At 33.1% G+C, this 24,507-nt stretch overlaps 1 protein-coding gene across 2 annotated transcripts in view; it reads left to right on the top strand.

The window, feature by feature from the left end:
* DPYD (dihydropyrimidine dehydrogenase) overlaps nt 1–24,507 on the top strand; it is an 854,343-nt gene that overhangs the window by 213,085 nt on the left and 616,751 nt on the right. For both annotated transcript variants that reach the window (XM_027058524.2, XM_027058523.2), the window contains one exon: nt 12,979–13,140. In XM_027058524.2, the coding sequence (XP_026914325.2) occupies nt 12,979–13,140 (162 nt within the window). The remainder of the gene's footprint in view (nt 1–12,978; nt 13,141–24,507) is intronic.

Raw genomic sequence — 24,507 nt, 5'->3', positions numbered from 1 at the left:
CGTGAATAATGAAATTTTGTCTTTATTAGTAATTATACATATAATGTTCTACAACAGTTACTGAATTTGTTTTAAATCTTATTTTGGATAAGATTATTTAGGGTGAGATAATTTGTGCTCTCCCACCTTCAATTTATAATTTTCCTATTGCATATTATTGTTATTCAGAATGTACAGTCACACTTTCTTTTATGGCACTTGACTTTATTGTGCTTCGCAGATAATGTGCTTTTTTACAAATTGAAATTTTGTGAGAACGCTGCACTGAACAAGTCTGTTGGCACCATTTTCCAACAGCATTTGCTCACTTTGTGTCTCTGTCATATTTTGTAATTCTTACAATATTTCAAACCTTTAAATTATTATATTTGTTATGGTGATCTGTGATCAGTTATTACTGGAGTAATGGTTAACATTTATTACCAATGAAGTTTTTTTTTTTACATTAAGGTATGTGCATTGTTGTTTTAGACATAATACTATTGCATATTTAATAGACTACAGTATATACTGTAGGCATTATCTTTATATGCACTGGGAAACCAGAGAATTCATTTGATTCACTTTATTGTGAGGTATTCACTTTATTGCGGTAGGTTGGAACAGAAACTGCAATGTCTACAAGGTATGCTTGTAAATTTATTTAAACTTTGCAAGCAGTTTGATTGACTTGAATCTTTTTTGTTTTTTAAAATAACTATTTTTAAATTTTTTTGAATTTTTATTTATTTTTGAGAGAGAGACAGAGACAGAGCATGAACGGGGGAGGGGCAGAGAGATAGAGGGAGACACAGAATCCAAAGCAGGCTCCAGGCTCTGAGCTGTCAGCACAGAGCCCGATGCGGGGCTCGAACTCATGAATCATGAGATCATGACCTGAGCTGAAGTTGGACGCTCAACCGACTGAGCCACCCAGGTGCCCCAAAATAACTATTTTTTTAAACAAACAAAAAAGAACAACAAAAACCTCCACAGTTTTTCTCTCTGTTGCCAAGTAGTAGTCACTTATATTTTAAATTGAGATGGAGTAATTCTCAATTATATTTTCTGAGTAGCCAGTAACATGTATGTTGTAACTTTGTTGATAGTATAACATCTTTCAGAAGAGGAAGATCTATGAAATGAAATAATACAACCAGATACTTAAATTTCTACTTCAAACTCCTAGACATCCAGTGCCCTTTTAGAATACAATGTGTGTATATTTTTAACTGTCCGAGTAAAAAGCATCATATTTAAGCCATAATTCTGGTTATCTTTGAAAATATATACAGTCTAGTTGGGTTTTAAGGAAAATTCATCTCAGTGAGGTGTTAGAATATAAAACTAGAGAAAAATATTTTATATTATATAGTAGTCCCCCACCCCTTGTCATCAGCTTCACTTTCCATGGTTTTAGTTATCCATGGTCAACCAGTGTTGGGAAGCATATCTTCCTCTTGATAAATCATCAGAGGGTCGATAGTAGCCTAATGCTACATCATAATGCCTGTGTTACTCACTTCATCTCAACATACAGACACTTTATCATCTCATGTTATCAGAAGAGAAGGGTGAGTATAATACAATAAAATATTTTGAGAGAGAGATCACATTAATATAACTTTTTTGCAGTATATTGCTATAATTGTTCTATTTTATTATTATTAATCTCTTACTGTGCCTAATTTATAAATTAAACTTTATTATAAGTATGTATGTATGGGAAAAAACAAATCATATATAGGGTTCAGTACTATCCATGATTTCAGGCATCCACTGCAGGTCTTAGAATGTATCCTCCACAGATTATAGGGGAGTACTATATACGTATTGGATGTTCTATCAATATTAATTTTATTTCACCTTCAGTAATTTCTCATGTTAAAACATTTACATTTGCTTGCAAGTTAAATGATCTATATAAATGATATGTGTAGATTTCTACTTGCCTTTTTTTTAAGTTTTAATGGTCATTAACTCTTAACAAATATTTCTATATTTGAATTTAAGTTTAGATATAGAAAGTATCCTATCTTCTTGAAGAAATTATATCTGAATTATGATCTATTATTATACACAAACTATAGCATTCAACTAAATAAAATAATCTTGCATCCTATTATTTTAATATTTATTAATAACCTATTGGAAAGAAAAAAAATACCTCTGTAAATTTTTACAAAATCTATTGCACATTTTATTATTTTCTATGGATAAAGTGGGCTTTTAAATTTCTATAGCAGATATTCACATTATGTAGTTTAAATTGCTAACTCCAAGTGAAGCACTTTATTTTTTTAATTTTATAGAAATGTTTATTTCTTATATTAAAATATAAACAGTAATCAATTGAGTTTCTAGTCTTATATTCCACTACCTGCTTATAGGCAAGGAATATAGATTAGAGATCATCTTTGACCTCAAGAAAATTTTAAAAATATAATAAAAGATACATGTCAGAAAAAATATACAACTACTGTAAATGTATATTAACAAATACAATGATCAAAAGGGTGTAGTTCAAAGAACATTCTGGCCTTATGCTTCTAATTGGAAAATGGCTGAAATATTAATAAAGCTTTTTAAAGGAATTATCATTTGAGCAATGATAGAAAGTATGAAAAGGGTAGATTTTTGGTATGGATGAAAAAATTAATTTAATGGGAACAGTCTAGAGGCACAAATACTGATTCTTTATGAATATCTAGTGATTACCAATAGTGTCATGTAGTAGATGTTCAATAAACACTTGATGATTCATAAATGGAATACTTGTACACATATACACTCAGTTTTCTTAACTGAAAGTTAATAGCTTTTCAAGTCAGTTAAACACTTAAGAGTGGATATGATCCAGAAAAGAGAAGTAGAGGTGATATTTTTACAATTTCTATAAGGTATATAAAGAATCCTCCCTCTGTCTACATGTGTCCGTACCATTTCTTTTTATGGCTTAATATGTTGATTATAGTTTTTCTTTGTATAGTTTTTACTTCTTTCCTGTTGTCTTTCTTCTTCTACTTCCTAACATGAATTTTCTTCAATAAACTTTAAAATCTTAAACCCTTAGGATTAACTTTTTAAGGAAACCTTTTTGCTAGATCTATGTTACATAATGCACTAGGCATGTGATGTGTCGAATTAAAAAAAAAGTGTATACATGATTAATTAAGAAGGAATTTTGATCTGCATTTTTCAAGTGATGAAACTGAGGTTAAGAGATGCTACATTCCCCCCCACCCACCCCAGTAGGATATAAGCAGGATTTAAATCCAGAAGTGCATGGCTTCAAAGCCTGCATGTGCACCTGTGTACACATTCACATGTATTTCCTAGTTTAGCATCTCAAGGTCAGATAAAAAATTTTCTTTTCTACAAGACTAATTCTTTCCTTACACATTCAGTTTGCATAGGACTAAAGTTAATTCATATTTCTAAAGTCTAATCATATTGTGAAAAACTTTCCTAAAATTTAGTATGCCTGAGATATGAAGAGAGGGTTTTCAGAGTAAAACCACCAAACCTATTCTGTCCACAAACCTATTTGTCTCCATAAGAGGGTGAATACTGTGAGGGCAGGAGTTTTTGTGTGTTCTGCTAATGACAGGTTCCCACTCTCCTTTGCCAAATGTGTGAATACCCATGGGTTGTTTACTGAGAGATGGTGACAACTTGACAGTGTTCCCTGTGCCTGTACTTTCTGTATGTGCTATTAGGGACATTTTGTATTAAATTAATGTACATTAGCACACTTGCTATTAGACAGCTCAATCTAGAAGTATAAGTAATGTTAATTCACCCTTCTCACACATGCAAACTTACTGAAGTTCCCAAGTAGTTTTTAAATACAACAGATTGGAGTTTATCTTGGAAGGGTGCTTCCATCTGTGAAAATTCTCATTGGAAAAAGCAAGAACACTTTAAAATAAATCCACCAGCTGTTTTGATAATGTTGTGATGATATAAAGGCCCAAATATGATAGGACTATTGGTTAAATTTGTTATAACATATGAGACGATAGCTGGCTTGTGAGTTTCTCATGTTTCTTGATAATGACTTTAAACCATTAAATTGTAGAAAGATGATGCTAATGCAATTTCAAGCTATAACTTTAAAATAAAAATCAAAGAATAAAACTTAACTTGTCTTAAAATTAACTCACATGAAAATGGCACATGTTGTATCTTTGAACAAGCTTTAAAAACTGCAATGAGTAATAGAAAATTCAATACCTGCAAAATATGTGTAAGTTAATGGACTAGAGAACATTCAATGCCTATACTTTTGTGTTGATATAAAAGCAACAAACATGTCAAACATCATTTGTGTTTTAGACTTTTGCTTAAACAAGGAGTAAAAGTCCTCATGCTTTATACATAAAACAAATCTGTGCACAAAAGATCAGATATTTAGTTTTTATACCTCCTAACATAACCCCGTACATTTTTCTTCACACAATTGAAGACTAAAATGCTTGTGAATGATCGAACAACATGAAGAAAACAGTTGAAGTGATTGTGTATTTTCTAGAAGGAGACTGCTGGGGTATCTTTAAAGTACCCTTCTAAATTTAAATCTTACAGCCTTTGCTTTTAGAAAGGTTTAAGAGCTCACAGAATAGGAGTCAAACCTCTTGTTTAGAAAGAGAACTGAAGAAATCTTCCCACTTACTATGACAGAAAAAAATTGTTATTGATCTTGTGTTCTTGATGGGAAGAATTGAGGAGGTGTTCCCTTTCTAACAGGTTTCTGAATGTCTTTGACTCAGAGTACCCAGCTTCCTACACTGCAGAGTTCTCTACCATTTCTTCAAAGTTATTTGTAAGAGGTAGAGTGCAAAGGTGACTTCTGAATCATTGCTTGATGTTGGCTCAGCCTGTTTTCAAAACCATGTTTGTGTATTCGGTGATACATGCAGTGCATTTGGGTTTTTTTGTTTGTTTTTTTGTTTGTTTAGGTATTATGTTTTCTTCTTCACTTTCTCTATTTTTCCACTGCCTTTCTGAGAGTTTTCACAGCATCTATACAATATCTTCCCAATTATTCTTTTAATGCCAGCCCCCTTCTATTAAAAAGCCTCAATGAAATACTAAACCCTTAGCTTGGACATCAAAATCTTCCACAATTTGGTCCAAATACATCCAAAATATATCTTCTAATCATTTCACATGAGTCAATGAACAACTCTAGCCAATTGTCCAAGTCATTATGCCAAGACATATTCTGAACTTTTAAAATTATTCACTCATGTCAGTCCAGCATAACTTGTATGCCACTCCCTCTCATCTCTTAGTCCTGTCACTTCAGAGTCACTTTGATTGCCACCCACTTAAAGCAGATTCTAAACCTCATCCTGAAGTGACTTTTCACTCTGCTACCAAAACATCTCGATGTCACGGAGCATATGTTTCCCTTTTCTTTGTTTCCCTTTTCTTTTTTCAAATCCCATTGTGCCTATTATTTAAGAAATATTCAATGATTCTTAGTATTTTTTAAATGTCATAATCTCCTACAGTTTTATTTTGATATAAGAACTGTACTTGGAATCATGAGATGGTTGAAGAAATACTAGACAGTTTTATTGTCAGTGATATGCTGTGATAGATCAAGCCTCGTGCTTTGACAACTATAGCAAATCATGAGCCATAAGTGTAATTTTAAGTGTTTTATTTGTTGTATTTTTTCAAACATATCTTTTTTTCTTCTTGGATCATTGTTTTACATGCAGTCTTAAAATTCAATTTGAGGATCATAAGATAATCAGTATTGTTGTGGAGGATCCTTAGTCATTTAATTAGGTTCTGTTCTTTCTGTGTCCTCCCCTCCAATATCCTTAAAAGTAATCTACAATTGACATTTTTTTCTCATGATAGTGTTTTTATATTACTAGGACACTTCTAATTATGCAATAGGATTTTTTTAGACAGTCAGCCATTAAAGAGCTTATCAAACTCAACACCCCAAAAATTAATAAATTAAAAAAATGGGCAGAAGACATGAGTAGATATTTTTCCAAAGAAGACATACAGATGGCTAACAGACACATGAAAAGATTCTCAGCATCACTCATCATCAGGAAAATACAAATCAAAACTACGGTGAGATGCCCCCTCACACCTGTCAGAATGGCTAAAATTAACAACACAAGAAACAACAGGTATTGGCAAGGATGTGGGAAAAGGGGAATCATCTTACACTGTTAAAAAAAAAGAACTATCATTTGATCCAGTAATCACACTTCTGGGTATTTATCCAAAGAACACTGAAACACTAATTCGAAGGGATATATGTACCCCTATATTTACTGCAGCTTTAAAAATTTTTTTAATGTTTATTTATTTTTGAGAGAGAGAGCATGAGTGGGAGAGGAGCAGAGAGAGAGGGAGACACAGAATCCCAAGTAGGCTCTAGGCTCTGAGCTGTCAGCACAGAGCCTGACGCGGGGCTCGAACCCACGAACCGTGATATGACCTGAGCCAAAGTCAGATGCTTAACCGACTGAACCACCCAGGCACCCCTATTGCAGCTTTATAAACAGCCCAATTGTCCATTGACAGGTGAACATTTGGTATGCACACACACACACACACACACACACACACACACACACACACAATGGAATATTATTCAACCATAAAAAATAGTGAAATCTTGCCATTTGCAATGGATGGATCTAGAGAGTATAATGCTAAGTGAATTAAGCCAGTTAGAGAAAGACAAATGCTATATGATTACACTTGTATGTGTAATTTAAGAAAGTAAACAAGTGAACAAAGAAAAAAAAACAGAAAAAACAAAAAATAGAGTCTAACTATAGAGAATAAACAGATGTCTATCAGAGGGGAGGTGGGGGGAGCATTGGTGAAATAGGTGAAGGTGATTAAGAGTACACTTATCTTGATGAGCATTGAGTAATATCTTAAATTGTTGAATCACTAAATTGTATGCCTGAAACTAACATAACACTGTTAACTATACTGGAATTAAAATTAAGAATAATAAAAAATCTAAGGGGTGCCTGGCTGGGTCAGTCAGAGCAGTGTGTGACTCTTGATCTCAGGGTCATGAGTTTGAACCCTCCATTGGATGTAGAGATTGCTTAAAAAAGTAAAGTTTAAATAAAAGTTCAAACATCTTAACTTTTAGATTTGTGTGGAGTAGAAATGCAAATTTTTTCTGTTCAGTATAAAAGATAATTCCAAGAGTTATGTTTTATTCCTCTCCAGGATACTGCCCGGTTTTGTATCTAATCTAGCAATTTTATTTATGATTTTTATTTGTAATTTAAATTATTTACTTATAATTTAAAATTATAAATCAGATTTATTTCTTTATTAAATCCCCTATATAATTTCCAGTCATGTAAGTGTACTTTTAAAAATGTAACACTTTATTGAGATAAATTCATATCTCATACAATTTGCCAATGTAAAGTGTACTATTATTCAATGATAGTATATATTCAGAAATGTAACTGTAATCCCAGTCAAATTGAGCATATTTTTATAATCCCAAATATCCCAGTAGATATTTTACATTTTTTCTCAGATCCCTAGCCCTAGGCAACTACCAGTCTGCCTTCTGTTTCTTTAGTTTTGCCTATTCTGGACATTTCCAATAAATGAAAACATAATTTGTGATCTTTTGTGAATGGCATCTTTAACTTAGCATAATGTTTTCAAGGTTCAGCTATATTTTAGAATATATCATTACTTCATTTCTTTTTATTTCTAAATAATATCTGATTATATGGATATATCACATTTTTTAGCCCTTCATCAGTCATGGGCATTTAGGTTGCTTCCATATTTTAGGTATTAGGAATAACACTACTTTGAACATTAATGTATGAAATTTTATATGGACAGATGTTATAAATTTTCTTGAGTGTACACCAAAGAATGGAATTGCTGAATCATATGGTGACTCTATTTTTAATCTTGCGAGGAACTGCCAAACTATTTTTCAAAGCAGAGACACCATTTTTCAATCCTGACAACATTGTATGATTGTTGCAATTTCTCCACATCCATGTCAACATTTTTTATTGTATGTCTTTTTGACTGTAGCCATCCAAGTAGGTACTAAGTGGTATCTCATTATTTTGACAAGCATTTCTCTTAAAGCCAGTGATGTTTAGCAACACTTGTGCTTATTGGGCATTTGTATATTTTTGGAAAATTGTTTATACTAAACCATTGTTCTTTTTTAAACCCTTGTTCATTTTTTAATTGAATATCTTTTTATTAGTGAGTTATAAATGTTCTTTATATATTCTAGATGAAAATTTCTTATCATATATGATTTTTTCCTCTTCTGTGGGTTGCCTTTTAACTTTCTTGATGGTGTTCTTGGTAGTATAGAAGTTGTAAATTCTGATGAAATTCAGTTTATCTGTTTTTCTTTTGTTGCTTGTGCTTTTGTTGTCATATCTAAAAACAATGGCCTAATCCAAAGTCTTAAAGATTTATTCCTATATTGTCTTCTAAGAGTTTTATAGATTCATCTCTAACATCTAGATCTATAATCTATTGTTAGTTAATTTTTATGTATGGTGGACTAGAGATCAACTTCATCCTTTTGCATATTGATATTCAGTTATCACATCATTTTTTGAGGAGAATATTCTTTCTCTGTGGAATTGTCTTGGAACCCTTATCAAAAAAATCAGCTGTACATAAATATTAAGGCTCTATCTAGACTGTCAATTCTGTTCTATTGGTTTGTATGTGTATTATTATGCCAATGCCACAATATCTTCTTTACCACAGCTTCATAATAAATTTTGAAAATCAGGAAATGCAATCCTTCCATGTGTGTTCTTATTTTTCAGGGCTGTTTGGCCTATTCTGGTTCCCTTGGATTTTCATAAAAATTTGAGGTCAATATGCCAATTTTTGCAAAGAAATCTGCTAGGATTTTGACAAGATTGCTCTAAGCTGTAGGTCAATTTGAAGAATATCATTATCCTAGTAATAAGTCTTCTAACTCATAATCGTGGGTCATGGGCTGTCTTTCAATTTATTTAGGTTTTCTTTAGTTTCTTTCATCATTGTTCTATTTTCAGAACATATGTTTCACACATTTTTGGCAAAGTCTAATTTGTATTTTGATTCTCTTATTAAATAGAATTATTTTCTTGATTTCATTTTTATTGTTTTATACGTTGTGTGTAGAAATACAGTTGATTGTTGTGTATTGATCTTATGCCCTATAAACTGGTTATAGTCACTATTAGTGCTGTATTGGTCAGGGTTCTCCTTGGAAACAGAATGAACATATACATATTCTTGCTCTCACCTTTTTTGTGCTATTCAGGTCTTCAACGGATTTGTTCATGTCCACTCAGTTGAGTGACAATTAGGGAGAGCAGTTTACAGAGTTTACCAATATAAATCCTAATCTCATATGGAAATGCCTTCACAGTGTTTATATGGAAATCCTAATCTCATATGGAATGCCTTCACCCCAAATTAATGTTTAATGTGGGCATCCCATAACAAAGTCAGATTGACACAAAATTAAGCATCACATTGCTAATAATTCTTTAGTGGAATTTAGGATTTTCTATTTACGTGATCACTTCATCTACAAGTAGAAATAGTTTTACTTCTTACTTTCCAATCTGAATAGCTTTTACTTCCTTTACTTGCCAAATTGTTTGATAAAACCTCTGTTACTGTGCTGGATAGAAGCACATCCTTGTATTGTTCCTAATCCTAAGAAGAAAGCTTTCAGTTTTCAGCATAAAGAGAGATGTTAGCTATGGTGTTTAAATAGATATCCTTTATTCACCTCTGAAGTGAATTAGTGGCTTTCTCTTTAAGGTCTGTTGTGAGTTTTTATCATGAGGAATATTGGATTTTGTCAAATGCTTTTTCTGCATTTTTGGAGATGATTGTGTGATTTTTGTCCTTTATTCTATTGATGCAGTGTATTATATTAATCGATTTGGGAAGTGATAAACCAACCCTGCGTTCCTGAGATATATTCCATGTATATATTTCGGAACCATTTGTGAAGAATTGGTATGAATTGTTAAATATTTTGTGAGTTTGGCATTTAAGCCCTGTCAGCCTCAAATGCTCTTTGAATCACCTTTACCATCTTAATGATTCCTTATTTATTGAGTGAAGTAAAATTTTTGAGACATGTACCTTCTGAATGTGTAAGGGTATCCTGTGTTAACTTTTGAAAATTATACTTTGTTGGGATAGTGTTTTACTGTTAGCCTCTATCAGTGACACCAGCAAAGGCTTTCACAAAGACAGTGTTAAATACGACCAAATTGGAGGAAGAAACAGATTAATCTCTTAAGACAAAAAGACTCTCACCTTATAACAACTTTTCATTGAATTGGTGGAAACATAAAAACTAAGGGAAATATTTTTAAAAGTTATCTAATATATTATAAAGCATAATTAGTGAGCTAGCTACATGCCCTTCAGTTTATACTGAAAACAGTTTTTTGTGTTTTACATAAAGATGCATACTATATCTGAAAAATAATACTGCAACTAAATTTATAATCTATTAGGTAATCACCAGTATTCTTTAGTATTAGAGTATGTCTTGGTCCTTAGGAATATGTGGCCATATATATGACTTTGAATCCTGCCTCTGTCAACTTATATGATCTATGATCCTTTGGCATATTATTTACCCTTCCTACCTCAGTTTCCTTATTTATAATTTGAATTTTATTGCACATTATTATTATGTATTCAGAAAAAGTGTATTGAAGAACACTTCTTATGTGTTAGACATTGCTGTTGGTTGCTAAGGAGACACATTGAATAAGACAAATACTGTTAAACTGCCATGAACACTATTAAAACCATGCATTAAGACCTATTTTTAAATGTTTTATTTAGTTATGGAATGTCAGTTTGATTCTTTTTAAATAGATCACAGTATTCTGGTTATATTTTTACTTGTTTCTTCTATTTTGTTTGTCTATTCTTTGTCTGAATTTTCATCAAGATTATTTTAAAGTCTTTTTCTTCAAACTCCAGTTTCTGTATCAGATGTGTGGGTCTGCTTGATTGATTTATTTTTACACTGATTATCAGGTATTTAATCCTGTCTCATCTCATGCTTAGAAATTTTTGATTGAGTGTTGGACACTGTATATAAGATGATTGATGATAAAGATTAAATAAAGGCCTGGCAACTTGCTGGTAATGTACTGAGGAGTCAAGAAATAGTTTAGGTTATTCTTGTTGTTTATTATCGTCAGTATTTTATAGCCTCTAGGAATTTATATTTATGACGAAGGTTGGACATGGAAGCGATGTGTGTGTTTTCAAAGACTTTCAAAAATATTTTAAATAAAGCAAAAGGAGAAATAAACACATTAGCTCCATGTAGTTAAATGCATTATACCATATCTTCTTTTAAACCATATTTTTACAGAAGTTTTATATTTACAGAAAAGTTGTGAAGATAGATAGTACAGAGAATTCCCATATGGACCTGCCTATTATTTTCTCGATTATTAATATCTGATATTAGGATAGCACATTTCTTACAATTAATGAAACATTATTTATATGTTATTGCTATCTAAAGTCTATGCTTTTTTTGGATTTCCTTAGTTTTTACCTAGTGCCTTTTTGGGAGGGATCCTGGGCCCTGTCCAGAATACATACATATGACAATTAGTTGTCATGTTTCCTTAGGGTTATCTTGAGTTTTATATTTTCTTAAAATTATCCTTATTTTTTTAAAATTTTTTAATGTTTATTTATTTTAGAGACAGAGACAGAGCATGAACGGGGGGAGGGACAGAGAGAGAGGGAGGCAGAGTCTGAAGCAGGCTCCAGGCTCTGAGCTGTCAGCACAGAGCCCGATGTGGGGCTCGAACTCACCTTGAGATGATGACCTGAGCCAAAGTCAGAAGCTCAACCGACTGAGCCACCCTGGTGCCCCCAAATTATCCTTATTTTTGACGTACTTGACAATTTTGAGGAATACTGGTCAGGTCCAATTCTTACTTTTGATTAGAGAAAAAAATACTTCCAAAATATTCAATTATTCATTCTTAGTAACTAATGCTATAGTTGTACAATTTATGAAAAGTTGTGTTCTAAAAACTCTTGATAAAATGAATAGGGTTCTAAGTTATTCTATAATAGTCAAATGTGTGGAAGGGAGTAATGAGAGATGGCCATGTCAAGGTCTGGTCCAGGAGTGCCTGTATAATGAGTTTTATCTGCATCTTTGGTTAATAGTATGTAATTAAAGGATGATAATCAATATAGAGAGTCATAACACAGAGTCTCTCTGGACAAGCCAGATGAAAGAGTGAAAGAGGGCTTAGATGCTTTTAATTTAGTTAAATTGAGGATAAGCTTTTTGTTTCTTTGTTTTTTAAAGTTTTAAGATTTAGGCTTTAAGTTTGTTCAAACAATCTACCAAACTTACCTTTGTTAAACATGAAAAGAATAATTCTTGTCAGAGTAGGACTAGGTGCCTTGTGAAAGAAAACTATTTACAGAACATTTATTTATTTTTAAAAAATGGTTATTTATTTATTTTGAGGAGTGAGGGAAGAGACAGATGGGGGGTGGCAGAGAGATGGGAAGAGAATTGCAAGCAGACTCTGAAATATTAGAGCTCCCCACATGCCCCACAGGGTGTGACCTCACGAGTTGTGAGATCATGACCTGAACCAAAATCAAGAGTCCAGTGCTTAACTGACTGAACCACCTTAGGTATCCCTACAGAACATTTATAATTTAAATTTCAGTTTTCAAAAATTGATTAATTTTGCATTTATTAATACACCATATATTGAATGCTCCCATATGTTAGGTACTCTACTAGTGATTACCTGATATTTCTTCATGGTATAGAGTATTGGAACCTCTGTATCTTATATATGTCTTAATCTTCACTTCAATTACCTAATAAAAATTAGGTCATATTTCCAAGGTGTTTAATGTGCACTGTTAAATAATTAAATTAAATTTTATTTTATTTTATTTTTGTAGAACTATTATGGAGCTGCTAAGATGATTTTTTCTGACAACCCACTTGGTCTCACCTGTGGAATGGTATGTCCAACCTCTGATCTTTGTGTGGGTGGATGCAATTTATATGCCACTGAAGAGGGACCAATTAATATAGGTGGATTGCAGCAGTTTGCCACTGAGGTATGTATGCTGTACATATTGTTTTTTTTTCACCCACCCCTAAAGCACAGAAATCTTAAAATAACTTTAATCCTTGGTGCTTTATTGATATCCAATATTTGTTTTAATATGAAATTTATTGTCAAATTGGTTTCCATACAACACCCAGTGCTCATCCCAACAGGTGCCCTCCTCAATACCCATCACCCACCCACCCCTCCCTCCCACTCCCCATCAACACTCAGTTTGTTCTCAGTTTTCAAGAGTCTCTTATAGTTTGGCTCCCTCCCTCTCCAACATTTTTTGTTCCTTCCCCTCCCCCAAGGTCTTCTGTTAAGTTTCTCAGGATCCACATAAGAGTGAAAGCATATGGTATCTGTCTTTCTCTGCATGGCTTATTTCACTTAGCGTAACACTCTCCAGTTCCATCCACATTACTACAAAAGGCCATATTTCATTCTTTCTCATTGCCACATAGTATTCCATTGTATATATAAACCATAATTTCTTTATCCATTCATCAGTTGATGGACATTTAGGCTCTTTCCATAATTTGGCTATTGTTGAGAGTGCTGCTATAAACATTGGGATACAAGTGCCCCTATGCATCAGCACTCCTGTATCCCTCGGGTCAATTCCTAGCAGTGCTACTGCTGGGTCATAGGGTAGGTCTATTTCTAATTTTATGAGGAACCTCCACACTGCTTTCCAGAGAGGCTGCACCAATTTGCATTCCCACCAACAGTGCAAGAGGGTTCCCGTTTCTCCACATCCTCTCCAGCATCTATAGTCTTCTGATTTGTTCATTTTGGCCACTCTGACTGGCGTGAAGTGATATCTGAGTGTGGTTTTGATTTGTATTTCCCTGATGAGGAGTGACATTGAGCATCTTTTCGTGTGCCTGTTGGCCATCCGGATGTCTTCTTTAGAGAAGTATCTATTCATGTTTTCTGCCCATTTCTTCACTGGATTATTTGTTTGTCCAGTGTGGAGTTTGGTGAGTTCTTTATAGATTTTGGATACTAGCCCTTTGTCCGATATGTCATTTGCAAATATCTTTTCCCATTCCGTTGGTTGCCTTTTAGTTTTGTTGGTTGTTTCCTTTGCAGTGCAGAAGGTTTTTATCTTCTTGAGGTCCCAATAGTTCATTTTTGCTTTTAATTTCCTTGCATTTGGAGATGTGTCAAGTAAGAAATTGCTGCGGCTGAGGTCAAAGAGGTTTTTTCCTGCTTTCTCCTCTAGGGTTTTGAGGGTTTCCTGTCTCACATTCAGGTCCTTTATCCATTTGGAGTTTGTTTTTGTGAATGGTGTAAGAAAGTGGTCTAGTGTCACCCTTCTGCATGTTGCTGTCCAGTTCTCCCAGCACCATTTGTTAAAGAGACTGTCCTTTATCCATTGGATATTCTTTCCTGCTTTGTCAAAGATGAGTTGGCCATACTTTTGTGGGTCTAGTTCTGGGGTTTCTATTCTATTCCACTGGTCTATGTGTCTGTTTTTGTGCCAATACCATAATGTGTTGATGATTACAGCTTTGTAGTAGAGGCTACAGTGTGAGATTGTGATGCCTCCTGCTTTGGTTTTCTCTTCGAAATTACTTTGGCTATTCGGGGTCTTTTTTGGTTCCATACAAATTTTAGGATTGCTTGTTCTAGCTTCGAGAAGAATGCTGGTGCAATTTTGATTGAGATTGCATTGAATGTGTAGGTAACTTTGGGTAGTATTGACATTTTAACAATATTTATTCTTCCAATCCATGAGCACAGAATGTTTTTCCATTTCTTTATATCTTCTTCAATTTTCATCATAAGCTTTCTGTAGTTTTCAGCCTACAGATCTGTTACATCTTCGGTTAGGTTTATTCCTAGGTATTTTATGCTTCTTGGTGCAATTGTGAAGGGGATCAGTTTCTTTATTTGTCTTTCTGTTGCTTCATTATTAGTGTATAAGAATGCAACATTTTTAATGTGGTACACAGCTAAAGTGTGTTTTATACCATAAATAATATTGTTATTCAACAATGACTACATAAATTAAACTTCATAAAACCATATGTCAAATTAATTATAATCCCAGAAGGTTATTAAAATACTCTGACTGAAAGTTATATAAACAAGAGGATCTGAAAGTAAAATTTATTCATTAACTTTACTTTGTAATGTGGCAGGGACACCCCATTATAAAAAGGCTATTTTGCCTGACTCTTTTTCCTGAAACTCTCTTGAATCCTTATAGCTTGAAATAATATGTCAGTATTATTTTGTGATTTTTTTTAGTAATAGAGGTTGGGGAATTTTCAAAAACCCTGACACTGAATAATATTCTTTAAAATTAAATTTTATAGACTTTTAGAATAGAAGCAGATGTGTTATTTGGATACTAATTTATAAGGAAATAAAATGAAAGTATTTTTCACCATCACGCAAGTTTGAGTCCTAGCTTTCCCTTTTATGAATCCTTTGAAAACAACTGATTCTCTGGGATACCTCATGCTTTCTGGTGTCTTCCGTTTGGAGTCAGCTACCAGATCATTTTCCATGTATCATTTAAATGACCAACTTACATCAAGGTTACAGTAAGATTGTATAATCCTTGTGGTCCATTAGCTAGAAGGCCAAATTAAATGCCTTCAACACTAGATTGTTAGTTAATGACTTTCCTATCTGGTTTTGTCAATTTCAACACAACATATTCTCTCCTTTTTGGACCCTTCACATAATATCTTTCCAGCTTAAGTCTCACTTTGCTTTTAGTAATAAATCAAGATTACTCCTTCTCTGCTTTCTGACAAGTCAATTCTAATCAAGAGCTCTTGGGAATGAGAAAATAGAAACAGTTTGTTGTGAGTTGTTGCAATAAATTATTGGACTTAATTTCTTTCTTACCAAATTCAAAATTGTATTAGGCTTATCTTACCATTGTGTGGTATGATCTTTACAACGGAAGAAAATCCTTAGTTGATGGAGAAGATTAACTTGAATTCATCTACGTCTTTCTTTGAAGACTCATTGTTTCTTCATTATAGCAGGACAAGCTTGCAAGGATGTCATAAGTGAAAAGTCACACAGTATGTACATGAACTAACACTGCATCTCAAAACAAAATGTGTTAAAATAATATGGTTACTTTGTTGGTGACCTGGATGATAGAGAGACAGCATTCCTCTGAGAACTCTCACTTGTTTTTTTCCATTGAGGTATAATTGACATGCATTATTATAAGAGTTTCAGGTGTACAGCATAGTGATTCAACATTTTTATACATTGTGAAATGATAATTACACTAAATCTAGTACCATCTGTCACCATACAAAGTTAATGCAATGTTACTGACTATATTCCCCATACTATACATCACTTCCCATGACTTACTTATTTTATAACTGGAAGTTTGTACTTCTTGATCCCCTTCACCTATTTCTTGCTCTCAGCACCAGTTTGCTCTGGTAACCACCAATCTCTTTTCTGTATCTGTAAGTCTAGGTTTTGTTCTGTTTGTTTTGTTTTGTTTTAGATTCCATGTGTTACTGAAATCATGTGGTATATGTCTTTCTCCATCTGACTTATTTAACTTGGCATAATACTCTCAATATCCGTCCATCTTATAGCAAATGACAAGATTTCATTCTTTTATATGCCAGTAATATTCCATTGTATATACATATTACAGTTTCTTTATCCACTGATTTGTTGATGGACATGTAGGTTGTTTCCATATCTTGGCCGTTATGAGTAATAATGCAATGCACATAAGGTGCATATATTTTTGAATTAGTATTTTATTTTTCTTTAAATAGTACCTAGTAGTAGAATTGTTTGATCATATGGTAGCTCTTTCTTTAGTTTTTTGATGAACCTCTATAATATTTTTCATAATGGCTGCACCAATTTATGTTCTCACTAACAGTGCACAAGGATTACCTTTTCCACACATCCTTGCCAACACTTGTTATTTTTTTCTCTTTTTGATAATGGCCTTTCTGACGTGTGTAAGGTGGTATCTCATTGTGGTTTGATTTTCATTTCATTGATGACTAGTGATATTGAACATCTTTTTATATGCCTGTTGGCCATCTGCATTTTTTTTGGAAAATGTCTATTTGGATCCATTGCTTATTTTTTTTGTATTTTTTATAAAGTTTATTTATTTTAAGAGAGAGAGAGAGCACGAGCAGGGGAGAGACAGAGAGAGAGGGAGAGAGAGAATCCCAAGCAGACTCTGCACTGTCAGTGCAGAGACCAACATGGGGCTTGAACTTATGAACTGTGAGATCATGATCTAGGCTGAAACCAAGAGTTGGATGCTTAACTGACTGAGCCACCCAGGCACCCCTGCTTATTTTTTAATTGAATTGTTTGGAGTTTTTTGTTATATAATTCAATATGTATGCTTTATATATTTTGGATATTAATCCCTTATTGGACATATGATTTACAAACATCTTCTCCCACTCAGTAGATTGTCTTCATTTTGTTGATATTTTTTTTTGTTTGCTATGCAGAAGCTTTTTAATTTGACATAGTCTCTTTTGCTCATTCATTTATTTTATTTTTGCTTTTGTTTCCTTTGTCTTTTGATTCACATCTAAAAATAAAATCATTCAGGTCAATGTCAATGAGTTTGCAACCTATGTTTTCTTGTAGCAGTTTTATGCTTTTGGTCTTACATTCAAGTATTTAATCCATTTTGAGTTTACTTTTTATATATGGTGTAAGAAAATGGTCCAGTTTCATTCCTTTGCATGTAGCTGTCCAGTTTTTCCAACACCTTTTATTGAAGAGACTGTCTGTGATTTTATTTTGGGGCTCTCCATTCTGTTCTGTTGATATATGTGTCTGTTTTTATGCCAGTACCGTTTTGTTTAGATTACTATAGCTTTGTAGTATAGTTTGAAATCAGAGAGTGTGATACCTCCATCTTTGTATTTACTTGTCAAGCTTGTTTTGGCTATTGGGGGGTCTTTTGTGGTTTTGTATTAATTTCAGAATTATTTCGTCTAGTTTTGTGAAAAATACCATTGGAGTTTTGATAGAGATTGCATTGAATCTTTAGATTGCTTTGGGTAATATAGGCATTTTAACAATACTAATTCTTTCAGTCCATGAACATTAATATCTTTCTGTTTGTGTCTTCTTCAGTTTGTTTCATTAATGTCTTATAATTTTCAATGTACAGGTGTTTCCCCTCCTTTGTTAAATTTGGTTTTAGGTATTTTATTCTTTTTGATGGGATTTGGATGGGATTGTTTTCTTCATTTCTTTCTCTGGTAATTTGTTATTAGTGAATATAAACAACAATTTTTCTTTTTTAATTTTTTAATGTTTATTTTTGAGAGACAGAGTGTGAGCAGGGGAGGGGCAGAGAGAGAAGAAAACACAGAATCTGGAGGAGGCTCTATGCTCTGAGCTATCAGCACAGAGCCTAACATGGGGCTCAAACACACGAACTGTGAGATCATGACATGAGCTGAAGTCGAACACTTAACTGACTGAGCCAATCAGGCACCCCTAAACAACGTATTTTTCTATATTAATTTTATATCCTGAAACCTTACTGAGTTCATTTATTAGTTCTAACAGTTTTTTGTTGGAGTCTTTAGGGTTTTCTATATAGTATTGTGTCTTCTGCAGATAGTAACAGTTGTACTTCTTTCTTTCCAGTTTAGATGCTTTTTAGTTCTCTTGCCTGATTGCTGTGGATAGGATTTCCAATACTAAGTTGGATAAAGGTGGAAAGAGTGAGCATTCTTGTCTGTTATGGTCTTAGAGCAAAAGCTTTGAACTTTACACCATTCAGTATGATGTTAGCTGTGGGCTTGTCAATGAGACCAGTAGTATGTTGAGATACATTCCTTCAATATGCATTTTTTTAGAGTTTTTATCATAAAAAGTTAGAGAACTTTATGGAATACTTTGCATTTATTGAGATGATCATATAATTTTTATTTTTCAGTTTGTTAATGTGGTGTATTTCATTGATTTGTACATGTTGAAAAAATCCTTGCATTTGTGGGATAAATACCATTTGATCACGATGAATGATCCTTTTAATGTATAGTTGAATTCAATTTGCCAATATTTTGTTAAGGATGTTTGCATCTATGTTCATCATAGATATCAACCTGTAATGTTTTCTTTGTGTGTATCCTTGTGTGGTTCAGGTAACAGGGTAATGGTCACCTCCTGAAATGAGTTTGGAAGACGTTCCTTCTCATCAATTTTTTTGGAAGAGTTTGGGAATGATATGTATCAAAGCTTTCAGTGGTTGGTAGAATTAACCAGTGAAGCCATCTGATCCTGGACTTTTGTTTATGGGGAGTTTTCTGATTACTGACTCAGTGTCCTTACTAGTAGATAGTCTGCTCAGATTTTCTATTTTTCCAGGATTCAGTGTTAGAAAATTATGAGTCTCTGTTAATTTATCCATTTCTTCTAGCTTGTCCATTTTGTTGGCATACAGTTGTTCATAGTAGTCTTATGATCTTTTGCTATTTCTATGGAATCAGTTGAAACTTCTCTTTTATTTATGATTCATTTATTTGAACTGTCTCTCTCTTCTATTTCCTTTTTTTAGTCTATTTCATTTATTTCCGTTTTGAACTCTATTATTCTCTTATAGAACTTCTAATAACTTGTGATTTTTTATGTTCTTATTTTTGTAATTTCTTTAGGGGTGATATTACCTGTCTACTAGGGATTTTTCTTGTTTCTTGAGGTAGCCCTGTATTGCCATGAACTTCAATCTTAGAACCACTTGTAAGGCATCTCATAAATTTTGATATGTCATATTTCTGTCTTCATTTGCTCCAGTTATTTTGTTTTTATTTCTTCTTTGTTTTTTCTATGACCCAGTAGTTTTTCAGTATCATGTTGTTTAATTTCCATTCTTTTATATTTTTTTCCATTTTCTTCTTGTAATTGATTTCTAGTTTCATAGCTTTGTGGTTCAAAAAAATGCTTGATAAGATTTCAGTCTTCTTTAATTTATTGAGACTTGTTTGTGGCCTAACATGATGTATCCTGGAGAATATCCCATGTACACTTGACAAAAATGTGTATCTTGCTGCTTTTGGATGGAATGTTTTGTATATATCTCTTAAGTTCATCTGGTCTAATATGTCATTTAAGACCAATATTTCCTTATTGGTTTTTTTTTGTTTAATTAATCTATCCAATGATATAAGTGGGGTGTTAAAGTACTCTACTATTATTTTATTGCTGTAGATTTCTTCTTTATAAATGTTATATCCTTTTGCCGAGTTGACTCCTTTATTATTGGGTAGTGCCCCTCTTTGTCTTTTATTACAGTCTTTGTTCTAATGCTTCTTTTTTTATATATATATGACTGTAGCTATGCCAACTTTATTTTTATTTTCAGTTTATTTATTTTTGAGAGAGAGAGAGAATGCAAGCAGGGAGGAGCAGAGAGAGAGGGAAAGAGAGAGAGAGAGGAGAGAGAGAGAATCCCAAGCAGGCTCTACACTGAGAGTGCTGAGAGCATAGAGCCTGATGTGGGGCTTGAACACACCAACTGGGAGATCATAACCTGAGCCTAAATCAAGAGTTGGACACTTAACAGACTGAGCCACCCAGGTGCCCCCCATGCGATATCTTTTTTTATACCTTCACTTTCAATCCATGTGTCCTTACTTCTGAAGTGAATCTCTCATAGGCAGTATAAAGATGCATCTTATTTTTTACCCATTCATCCACTCTATGTCTTTTGATTGGAGAAATCAATCTACTTATATTTAAAGTAATTATGATAGGTATGTACTTACTGCTACTGAGTTATTGCTTTTTTCAAGTTGATTAAGTATTTCCCCCCTGAGTCTCTTTTCTACTCTATCTCTCCTCTTTTGTGGTTTGTTGGCTTCCTTTAATGTTATGTTTAGATTGCTTCCTCATTTTCTTTGGTGTATTTACTCTATGTTTTTGATTTGTGGTTATTTTAAGGTTCACGTATATCATCCTATGTGTCTTACACTTTTTTAAGTTGTAGCGAAGTAAGTTTAAATGCATTCTAAATCTCTACCTTTTTACTCTCCCCAGCAAACTTTATATTTTTAATGTCACATTTTATATCTTTTTATTTTGTGTATTAGCTATTATTTTTTTCAAATTTTAGTACTTTAGCTTTGGTCAGTCCACTACCTTTAATATATTTACCTTTTCCAGTAAGATTTTTACCTTTGTACGTTTTCCTTTTATTAATCAGTGTCATTTCTTTTCAGCTTGAGAAGTTCCTTTAATATTTTTTGTAAGACCAGTTTAGTAATGCTGAACATTTTTGGCTTTTGTTTGTATTGAAAGCCCTTTTTCTCTCTCTCAATTCTGAATGATAACCTTGCTGGGTAGGCTTTTCTTAGTTGGAAGTTTTTCTCCTAGCACTTTGAATATGTCATGTCGCTTCTTTTTGTCTTAACAGTTTCTCCTGAGAAATTTCCTGATATTCTCATGGGATTTCCTTTGTATGTAGCAATTTGCTTTTTTCTCTTGCTACTTTTAAGATTCTCTATTTATCTTTAAGTATATATTTTTTATTTTCTTAATGTTTACTTATTTTTGAGAGGGAGGGCAGAGAGAAAGGGAGACACAGAATCTGAAGCAGGCTTCAGGCTCTAAGCTGTCAGCACAAGCCTGACGCAGGGCTTAAACTCACTGACCGCAAGATCATGACCTGAGCCAAAGTCAGACACTTAACCGACTGAGCCACTGAGGCGCCCCAATCTTTAAGTATATTTTAATTATAATTATAATTTTAATAATGTGTCTTGGTGTGGCTCTTCTTGGGTTCATCTAAATTGGAAATCTCTCAGCTTCTTGGACCTAGGTGTCTTTTAGGGAACTTTATATCTTCTTCCCCTTTTTCTTTTCTCCTCTGCCAATGCCTTCATCTCCAGAGAGAGTTACCACTATCCCCTTCCCCTCTGGCAGTTGCTTTTAGATTAGTAAATAAATCTCTTCACCTCTGAGAGAAGTGTTCAAATTGCTATTTTTTTCATTGTGTTTCAGGATGAGTGGGACTGCATTCCTTTAAAGAGGAAATCTCAATTTTTTTATATCATTTTGGGTCCCTTGGACTTCAGACACTCTGTTTTTCTAAATTAGATGTTTTAGGGGTTCATCTCAGTGGTGTGGATCCCAGGAGTTGAGGTGCTTGATGTGGGACACAAGCCCTTCACTCATTTAGGGGAAGCACTGAACTGGTGAGAAGCCTCCCTTTTATATGTTGCTGCAACAGGGGTAGGTTTTTTGTTGAGACCATATCTGCTCTCCTGCCTGCCTCAATATAGTCTTTTTACCCTTTGTGGAGAATAACATCATCTAGTATTTCGATATTTTTCAGAGGGAAATGATTCATATATAACTTTAGATTTTGTCTGTCCATGGGAGGGGGTGAGTTCAGAATCTTCCTATTTCACCATCTTGCAGAAGTCCCCCTTTTCAGCCCTCATTTGTTTTTAATGAAGTTCCTTCCTCCTCTTCCCAAAGTAAAATTGTTTGGTTGGTTTTGTTTGTGTGTTTTGTTTTGTTTTGTTGTGTTTTTTTAAGACATAGCATAGATTAGAATGGCATCAAATGCATTTTAAGTGTTTTGTGGAGTTTAAAAAAGGAATGTATCTTTTATACTTCAATTATACTTTACAAAATAATGGCTTCAAATATATCTGTCAAATCATAAATTAGTCTTGTAATGGAACTACGAAGAAAAGCTCTTTCTCTTTTTTTTTTAAGTTGGCCTCAGTGCAAGATACTTTATAAAATTTTGTATTCATAAGTCAGTGGATGGTTTACTTGAAATTACCCAACTGTCAGTGTTGTTATGAAGACAAGCAAAACACAAACAACGTATTAATTGACTGCCAATGAAGAGAAAAAGTATAATGTGCAAAATGCTATTCTTTAAAACTACTAAACTATTGATATGAGTACTTAAGTTGAAGTAGAACATGATGTAAATACTTTCATTTATTTTAGTGTGATAAAACAGTGATTGACTTTTGACCTTTAAAGAAATATGGATCTATTTTTCAACCAAATTAAGGAAAGGTTAGGAAAGCAGACTAAAATAGTATGATACTTTTTAAATTTGTTTTTCCTATAACTTATAAGTTATTTTGAAAATATCAACTTTGTAGTCTGCCATTATTGGTTAAATCTATACCTTATATTTTTCTATTTGAACATGGGCATATGGAACCTAGAGAATGTAATAGAAAAGAAATAAATCACACAAAGGATAGCCTGCAGTAGAATCAGGAGACCACCTGCTTTTTTGTTGTTGTTCTGTCTTGTCATTATTATTCAGTACCTTGCTATCCCCACATTTGCAGTCACCTTGCTTCAGACACTTTTGTGTGCCTGTGGGACAAATAGGCTGTGGGTGATTCTGACTCCCTAGGAAGCAGTTTTTCCTAGTTCAATTAGATATAACAATATTACCTCAATAAAGTAACATGGAAATAATAGTTTGGTGTGGATTTTCTTTTCAATCTCATGAGGGTTTTAAAATTTTTCTACACAAATGTAGCCCTTAATATTGCTGGTCCAGCAAATTATGAATTTTTGGAAATATATTAGAATTGTTAGAATATATAACAATTATGGAATTGTTATCTGAAAACATTGGTTTTCACAATAAACATTCTATGAGACTATTCATTTTAATATGTATCAAATATACTGTTTTATGTGGCATATACTTCTTGGCATTGCATGTCTAATTTTGTTTTTATACTTTTAGTTAAGAATGGGACTCACAAATGGAATTCCAGAGTAAATCAGATGACTCACTGAGAACCAAACTACGCTTTAGATTTTTTTAAATTGTATTTCCCAGTAGGTTTTTTATATCACCTTTCATTTGATATAACCCAGTTCTTGTCTTACCATCATACTGTATCCATCATCATACACTACTTTTATTTTTATATTTTACTGGTTAGACACAATTCATATCAAATCGATCAGTGTCTAAAGTACAATAAAAATACAATAATGCAATTCCAATAGCCAGGTATTATAAGCCTACATTAAGAGACATTTTATAATTATGTAAATTACATCAACATTTATATTTTGCTTGAATACTACAGTATATTTGTTGGAAAATTGGAAATGAAGGAGGAACAATGCTTACTTGAGTTAATTGTGATTTAATAAGACAAATCTTATTTCCATCATAACTTCATTTTGAATGTGGAGGTTACTAAAAGCTTAAAGTTTTGCCTTCTACAATCATATAGGGGAAAATATAGAAACATGTTTATAATATAAAATAGAGTATTGCATGTTATCTCAAATAATATATTTTTGAGGTACATTTCAATTGTCAAGTAGAAGAGTAGAGACAAAGAAAAAGAGTAAGTATTATTCTCAAATTAAAACC

This window comes from Acinonyx jubatus, chromosome C1, assembly GCF_027475565.1.
Source record: "Acinonyx jubatus isolate Ajub_Pintada_27869175 chromosome C1, VMU_Ajub_asm_v1.0, whole genome shotgun sequence".
In the NCBI taxonomy this organism is placed as follows: Eukaryota; Metazoa; Chordata; class Mammalia; order Carnivora; family Felidae; genus Acinonyx; species Acinonyx jubatus.
The sequence above is the reverse complement of the archived record's forward strand: the minus strand, read 5'-3'. Positions and strand labels throughout refer to the sequence as shown.